General features: G+C 36.4%; 2 protein-coding genes across 2 annotated transcripts; one reads left to right on the top strand and one right to left on the bottom strand.

Moving 5' to 3' along the window:
• Window positions 1-659: 659 nt before the first annotated feature.
• On the top strand, window positions 660-4,867 carry LOC132789132 (uncharacterized). Its single transcript, XM_060796918.1, has 2 exons — window positions 660-994; window positions 4,044-4,867. Exons 1-2 carry the CDS (start codon window positions 974-976, stop codon window positions 4,470-4,472), a joined length of 450 nt encoding a protein of 149 aa, XP_060652901.1. The 5' UTR covers window positions 660-973; the 3' UTR covers window positions 4,473-4,867.
• Window positions 4,868-5,771: 904 nt separating this feature from the next.
• Window positions 5,772-7,645, bottom strand: LOC132789844 (venom protease). The gene is given in 3 exon segments (XM_060798137.1): window positions 5,772-6,902; window positions 7,376-7,421; window positions 7,423-7,645. Coding segments are annotated over 3 exon segments (1,095 nt in total). The 5' UTR covers window positions 7,642-7,645; the 3' UTR covers window positions 5,772-6,072.
• Between the last annotated feature and the right edge of the window lie 1,201 nt (window positions 7,646-8,846).

The raw sequence follows: 8,846 nt of genomic DNA, 5'->3' as shown, positions 1-8,846 counted from the left end.
GTCTACATAATGATGTTAAGAATACAGTTTGAGATTTAACTTGGTTTGAAATTGGTTCCGATTTGAAAGGCGATTAGCTGGTTGCCGGCTTCCGTATTGTTTCGTCTAGTAATCCTATCTCGGGTATTTTTGTAATGCGTCAAATTCAAGTCTCATCTGCTTTCGATTTGATTTGATGTTGATTTGATTTGATTTCGATTTGATTAGTGTCTGCGTCATGGAAAGATTTAATTAAAAGTCATGCGAAATGCAAACATTTGTGGTCGAAATCAAAACAAAGTAAATATGACAAAGTGTCGATGCTGTGCTGTGTGTTTCCTCTTCGTTGGCAGGAGAAACAATTAAGAAAGTAAGACGCCCCCCTTAGGACAATATTTTGGCACACTCTCGCTCTCTTTCTAGCCCAGAGCATCGCTCTCTCTGTCGCACTCTGCAGTGGCTTGGCTAATTCGTGACATCGGCGACACTTAACACCAGCAACAAGCAACACACCAGAGAACAACAGACAACGTCAAGCTGAAGCTGAAGCTGAAGTCGAAGTCGAGTTGAAGCGAAACCCGTTCGGCTGCCCAGCTCAAGCGGGGGAAGGTAGGGGGAGAGGGAGGGAGGGAGGGGGCTGTGTGCAAGTGCTTTTGGCATATAAAAGTGAATTAGTGACAAATATTCTGAACAGTCAGTGCGCACGCTCTGCAGCGACAACATCAACAAATTGCAAATCAGTTTTGTTCGGCGCCGCGTTTCCAGCTCGATTTGTGATAACGAATATTATTTGATTATTCGAAACTTGTGCTTCGCCAACAAAAATATAAAAAACACACACACATACAGAAAACGAGAAGTTCGAGAACGCGTGTGCTGAGAACACAATCTCACCAGAGCCAAGGATATTCATCAAGCAGCAACGATAAAATCAAAACTCAAAACTCGATATAAATAAAACTCGATCGAAATAAAAAAGATCTTGGCTTATAACATGTTCCAGTTAACGCATCAAGTGAGTATGCCACAGCAAAAGCCACAGCACTTTTAATATTTACGAGCCAATCACACTTATTATCATCGACTGTCGAAACGAACGAACAAAAATTATAATCATAAATATAATGGAGAAAGAAAGATCGAAAGAACGAATGATGATATGTGATATGTGAGCAGGAGAACGTGTTTACTTTATTAACATTTTCAACATAGCACATTAAAACCGCAATCAGCGCACGAATAAATATAAATTAAATACAATATATGTTATATACTAACATATATTAATATACTATATTCCGATTTGATTGTTCAAATTCATTGGCCTAACGGATTTGCGTCTCTTCACTCGCAACAAGGTCAAAAACATTTCGAAATTTAAATATTTTTTTTTTTTGAAGCTGGGTGTTTCAACTTTTGTAACACGATTCTTCTTCGATTCTTCTCTCCGCTCATGGCTGCCTTCTTGAGGAAGTCGCTAGTGTGGCCCATTAAACATTTTTTAGTATCGGTTAATCAGTTAATCAGTTAACTGGCCTCGCAATCCTGCCTCAAATCAATCAGCTGCTACAATAAAAAATAATGTAGATACAACAGATAGCAACCGATGCAAGAAACTTGAATTGTTGCCAAGGCATGAAAAATTTCAATACCCAGTCAAGTTTAACATATCAAAAGGCGATTTATTTGTGGAAAGATAAGATCAATTTTAAATTAAATATTTTACAATTGCTAAGAGAAAAATATGAAGTTGTTAAAGTAGTATCCCTAGCTCATTTATTTTTGTAAGGATAAGGATAAACAATAAAACTAATGGCAAAGGATTTAAATTCGAAGTTTTGCCAGAATGATTTTATTGCTAGGAAGATTACATTACGAGGATTTTTATTGAAATACTGTAATTACCATATTTATTGAATTTATTGTCATCATCTTATTAATACTAAAGGCTGAGATTTTATATAGTTTTCAAAAATTACAATTCTGTGTGAAATACTTTACAATTAAATACTTTCCGACTCGAGGTTCTATATGCTAGTGGGTTCAGTTTATAATTTACCTATTTTTATAATTATATTTTTCGTAAACAATTTCCTGAAACCAACCCAGCCTCTTTATCAAATGAGCAAAATTACACAATAGTTTCTGGATAAGAATTGTGTGATGACTCTGATTAAAAATCCTTTTTTAGTCTTCTTATCGGATGAAATTAAAATTCTGAGTATAATACTGAAATAAAATACTGCAAATTTTATGATAATTGTGAAAGGAAATCCTTTTTTAGTCTTCTTTTCGTAGAAACATAAAACACTGAGTAAAATACTGGGAATATACTGAAATGTTTATTATGACTGTGAATGGAAAGTTTTTCTTTGGTATCTTTTCGTAGAAACATAAAATACTCAGTAAAATACTGAAAATTATATAATGACTGTGAATGGAAAACCTTTTTTTAGTCTTCTTTTCGTAGAAACATAAAATACTGAGTAAAATACTGAGATTACTTACAGCATGTGTGTGCTTATCATCTTTTAAAATCAAAAATGTTTTGCCAGGATGATAAAAGGAGTATCTATCGAATATATTTTGGCTGATTTTCCTAAGCATCGAATTGAGATACATGATACACTTCTTACACAACTTAACATTGTAGTCTACTTAATTGGGTCGCAGATCTCTTCGACTCCCTCTGCCATACCCTTTGGATGCGATTATACAGGGTATGCACGCAACAACTGTTATACATCTTTTGGGTTAGCCCTGAGCCACTAAAGCGCAACCGGTTACAGATACAGCGACAAGATACAGATACAGATAGTTATTTTATTTTTATTTTGGATATTATTTTGGTATTTTTTGTTTTTTTGCCTGCCAGCGAACTCGTATGTCATGAAAATTAATTAAATCTAGAGTGGTTCAGTTGACTGCCTGTAAATTTACATAATTAGTCTGCGTCTGCGATCGAAAATGAAGAAAATAATAATAAAGAAAAACCCCCATGAAGGAGGAATTGCGGTTATCAATGAAGTAATTTATGCATATAAAAATAGATATCAATATAGATGTTGATTTTTGGGATTAACTGGAAATAGCTGCGGTTTTGTTGAATCGTGAATTATGATTCATGAATCATGATTCGTTATTTATGTTGTTATTATTATTATCGTTATTATTATTATTTGATATTTTGTGTTTGCTGAGTTGGCTTCATATGCATATTCAAAGTGGATTATAACGGTGGCAATTGAAATGTTGACTTGTTTGATGGCATCTTTCTTCAGTGCTATGCAAATGTTAAGGAGAAATAAAGCTGTCATTGAGCGTCTCAGCTTGTCTTGTCTTGGCCTGGGCTAAGCGCGTTCACCTACACCAAAAGCTGGTTTCTTTTTTCATAATATCTTTTTTTTCCATTTTTTTTTTGTTTTTTGTTTAACGTCATCCGGTTTTATCGCTGTGGCTTCTTCTTGTTTTGTGGTCTTTGTTTTTATTCCATTTGTTGGTTAGTCTTTAATTTGTCCTCTAAGAATAATACTAATTTCATTAACACAAAGCACACTGAAATGTGATACATAAATTAAATGTGCACAGGTGCTTGTGGCTCCCATAAATCGAATTTATATCGATGTGATGCGATTCGATTCGATGCGATGCGATCGTGCATCCGGCTTTAAGCTTTTGCTTTTGCTTTTGCCAAGGGCGCAGCATATGGAGACAACACTGTAATTATTATCCAGTGGGATATATGTAGATAATGCTATTATAGAGTCTTGGACGTGATCATGAATATTTTACGTGAGACTATAAATTAAATTTGTCGATTTGCGCTTATTGATTGCTTGTTTCTTCATACTTCTTCTTACTTTTGCTATTTGTTATTTCATTTAAATTAATTATTGTATGCTAATTTAAAGCATATGCTTCGCTGTCGCAGTCTGTCTATTTTATAGACTGGTTCTAAATAGTTTGCAGAGACGGTTTCTTGGCCTCCAATTCTTATTCACACCTTCCATTTGGCTTTGTTTTCATTTCGTATCTCGTATCTTCTTCATTTGCTATTTCCGCAGTTTTACACCCTGGCCGTGGCCCTGGGCATCGTTTGCTTTGCGACAGCTGCGCCCCAGCAACAACCAGAGGAGGGACCGCACACGCTGCTGGACATCGTGACACCCAACCAGTTCAGCTACAACTCTCCCCTCGCCCAGCCGGACAGTCTGCGCTCTAAGCCCTACTTTGACTTCCTCAGCACCCTCTACGCTCACGATTCGGCCAAGACCGATCTATTCCGGAATCGTCCTCGTCGTCAGGTCGAGGAAGTCGAACTTCCCGTCGAGCTGAAGTCAGCAGCTGTTGAGGATCAAACCAAAACTCATCGTCAGGAGCGCAAACGTCGTGCTATCGTCTTCCGTCCTCTGTTTGTCTATCAGCAGCGTGAGATCAGGAAAAAGGAGATCGCCGCCAGGAGACGCGATAATCAGCTGTACAAGCGTGTGTAGTATCGTCACTCTCACACACATCGAATCCCACAACAACCATCAAGCTATGGCTGTCACACTGGTCTTCTACAGGGTCCTCTCTAGCACTTAGCTCTCTAACCTAACCTAATCTAAAATATTATAACATATTATTAAGTAACGCACAGCACAACGCAAAGCAACTGCAATTCGATCGATACGCAATCTTAATTCTTATTATTGTATTCACTTACTTAAGCACATTCCCACCCCACCCCAAACTCAACTCACGCCATCCCACAAAAATCAAAGCATATGTTAAGTATTCCCTAAATTAAAATTAAATTACAAATGTCACCTAACATATTTGTTAACTGATTCTTAAATACTTGTTACTATAATGTTTATTAAAGCTAACAAAATTATCCAAAAAACAATTCAATATCGTTTTCTTTGAATTTAATAGGGAATTTCAGGAACAAGAATTCTAATTTCTTTAGAAGACCTATGGTATATTTTGATTATTTGATATTTATAAAGCCTTTAGTATATTTTGAATTTTGTACTATACAAAAACAATCCTTCGGTATATTTTGAATACAGTACTATACCAAGTAAGGCCTTCGGTATATTTTAAATGTAGCAAGTTTTTAGTATATTAATAGAATATGGTTTCATTAGAAATGGATAGCGGGTATCTCATAGTCAAGCACACTCAACAGTAGATTTTATTCATGTTTTACAGATGTTATTTTCATATTTAAATTACAAATAAAAAGAGTCGAGGCTAATTGAGCCTTTTCTAGTTAAACTGATTAATTTAAAGAAAAGCAATATAAGGGTTGAGTTTTAGACTGCTTTTGTTGTGACAGTTTTAAGAATGTAAGAAACTAATAACTACTATAGCTAGTAGATAAATTAATAGATATCTAAACAGATTACACAGTTGTGAACATCAAAATAATTCAAATTTTTTTATTTCTACCTTTTTCGAACTTATTTTGGATATATGATTTAGTAATCCCTTAACTTAAAAAAAGTTAAATTTTAATTTTTTTTAATTTTTAATTTTGGTTCAAAACGCAACGCAATTGTAACAAATTCAATTAAGGTAGCTATATCTAGACAATATTTCATTTTTGATAGAAGAATTGGCCTTCATGGTTAAATTTTAAGTTTTTTTCTATTATTGAAACAAGATTAATGTCTTGAGTTGAGAATGTTTATATCTTATATCATGTATCTAAATCTAAAACGATTGATCTTGATTTTGCCTCCTTGGTTCAATTAAAACAAGATTGTAATCTTGAATCTTAAGATTGGGCAATATAAAATTTTTGATCTTAATTTGAGAAACAACCTTCTTGGTATAATTTGAACATCATATAATCATGATTCAAGATTTTATTCTTGATTTTAGCACGTTTTTTTTTTTTGTGTACAAAGTAAGAAATTATTCTGAAGAAGGATTTTCAGACTGTTCAAGATAGGAACTATGATCGACGGACATATATAGGATATATAATAAATGCGAAAACTGGCTTTCTCATAAAGTTTCAGGATAATAGCTGTGACACGAAAGAACTGTTTTATGTGGAAACAAAGGTAGAAAAAATGCATTACTTTCCAGTCCCGTCCTCACTCAATTGCCCCACACAATCTGCTCGATCCAGTCGGTGTAGAGATGCACCTTGGTGTAAACACTGGGGAACTTGTAGTTACCACAGATGAGACCATACGAAGTGATGCCAATGATCTGCTTGAGACAATTATAGTTCGGATGCTGCACAAAGATCGGGCCACCAGAGTCGCCATTGCAGGTGTCCGCCATGCTCGAGCTGGAGCCGGCGCCGGCACAGAATTGAGTCCGAGGCACGATGCGATTCTCAAGTCGCTCCATGCAGATGTTATCGCTATAACGCTGCAGAGCAGCCTTCAGCAAATGCGATGACTTCTGGCCACTGTTGCTGGTGTGTCCCCAGCCAGCAGCTGTTAAAATAAAGTGCTCATCACCGCTGCCGGGTGGCAAACAGGCGGGAGTCACATACTCGTTAAGCGTGGCATTTCTGTCCAGTTCGAGGAGTGCAATGTCATGATGAATGCCGCCATCGTCGTCCTCTGTGAACGAGGGATGCACCACATAGTTGACCAGCTGAAAGTCCTGCGGTTGTGCATCGTCCTCGGTGCTGTTGTAGTCCAATTCTCCCAGACGTACCACAAACTTGGGTGACTTAAAGTTGGGATCGAGGCGCTGTTCTTTCGTCTCCGTTGTGACCAAACAGTGGGCGGCAGTTAGCACAAACTTCGGATGGATCAGAGTGCCACCACAGTCCCAACTTATGCTGTTGCTGCCGTGTTGTCGGATACCCAAAAGGGCCATGAAGGGAAATTCACGAGAGGCTGCCTTGGTGCCATCCACAATGAGGGGCGTTGAGCGACATGAGGATCTGACATCATTATAACGACGGCATTCTGCGTGTAACGAAACCGGTTTAAGTACAAGTTAAGGTTTAGTTGATTGTGCACGACTGTCGCATACCCGGGTACAAAGCACAAATTTCACTCTGATTAACTTTCAATCATATTTTGGGAACACAAAACATATTTCACACTGATTATCAAATCATAGTAGAATTCCTAGAAACCATTCAGCAAGCATTCAGCTATTATTATTAAAATTGAAATTATGGACTTCGACATTTGTTTGCTTCGTTTTAAAAAGAATTCTGGAGCGTGGTTTAAATTCCAAAAAAAAACTTGATTTGCACAGAGTTCACAAGATTATCGTCAGCAATTTTAGTTGCTCCAGCTTTGCTAGTTGCTGAAATCTTTGCGATAATATGAACGGATGGACAGACAGACAGTAGATATGTTCTATGTACCCTCCAAATCGATGACTACCGGGTGTAGGAAGTGCGATTGCGAGTAACGCTCGAATTATTTACCCTTCTCAAACATTCGTGTCGTGTCCACAGGTTTAACATTCTTTTTGCTGCGCATTCAGAGGAAGCGGACAGCAAACAATATCGTTAAACTCGTCACAATATTTGACATTGTTGAAGCCGATAATTTGCAGATTGTTGAATACTGCGGGACAGTCCGTTGCTGTTAATTCTTTGCACTCGCCCGTCCCCCGATCACAGAACTCGCCCAGCACACTTCCAATGGCCGAGATAAACAAAATGGATAAGAACTTGCAGATCGCGTCCATTGTATCCAACGGCAAGCGAGAAACTGAGTGATACGTCAAGCCATTGAAAGTGCGTTTGCCCCAAAAATAAAAAAAAACCCAAAAAATTATATTGCGCATTCTCAAAACTTGATGACGCCCCCCCGTTCATTTCGGTTGTTGTTCATCTCTCCACTCCATAATTATTAGACGTTTTGTCTAATATTAAAGCTTGTGAGAGACCCAGTGATATTGTGTACTGAATAACTAATACCGGAGAATATTCAATTATCTCTAGATGAGCCTGTGTCGTGGCGCCAAACTCATTCGTATTTTTATCGATAACTAGGAAATAAATCGACAGCTTGTACAGTCTCTATTTTCAGTACTGTGCAATGTTGACAGAAATTTTGATCGCTTCAGTGTGACCGTTTTATAAATATACTTCCATAACTGTGGTCAGCGCGTATTAATGTATGTTGTTATATATTTAAGATAAAGATCAAAACAAGCATTCTTAAATAATTTTGTTAGCTTACACACTTGTATTTGCGTTTTTTATGTTTTTGCTGCCCTGGTTCACGTTTGTGAACATGCAACAGATGATCGGTACAGTCAATATACGGCTAAGCTGAATACAAATAAATCATACTTTTTGGTTATTAGCAAATATCATTCGCAAATAAATAATAAACAATGAAATAACTATTATAATATTGAGATCAAATAAAACCAAAGACTATTTGTTTTTATTTTGCGTTACTGGAGATCTTGCTGCCCTGGTTCACATATGTAAACACCGAACAGATGATCGGTACAGTCAATGGATAACTGGATCAGCTGTGATGGTGATTAAAACTCAAACTAAGCTGTACAACTCAACTTGAAGTCACTCTAGTTCTGTTTCTCACTCGTAAATGAGTCCATCAATTGTGTTTTTAAAACAAGGGGTTTAACTTTTGTGAGTTTTAAATATAAACAAATAATTTTTACTATAAAGTGTGGAAGATACGTTTTTGTGTATTCGTGTATATGTTTTTGTTAAATTATGAATTTCCAAGAAACACATTAAATTGTTTGCTGTCAGATACAAGAAGATCGAAACCATTACCTGTGCATCAGTAATATAAATAAACTAAGTGAAGTGACTTTTAGATATGATTCAAATACAATTACATATGTATGTGTATAATAAAGTCGCCCGTGAACAATTTATGTTTTACAATGTTTATTTAAAATTCATTCCA

The sequence above is a fragment of the Drosophila nasuta genome, chromosome 3 (assembly GCF_023558535.2).
Source record: "Drosophila nasuta strain 15112-1781.00 chromosome 3, ASM2355853v1, whole genome shotgun sequence".
NCBI classification, from domain to species: domain Eukaryota; kingdom Metazoa; phylum Arthropoda; class Insecta; order Diptera; family Drosophilidae; genus Drosophila; species Drosophila nasuta.
Note: the sequence above shows the minus strand (reverse complement) of the source record. Positions and strands in the feature narration are given on the sequence as shown.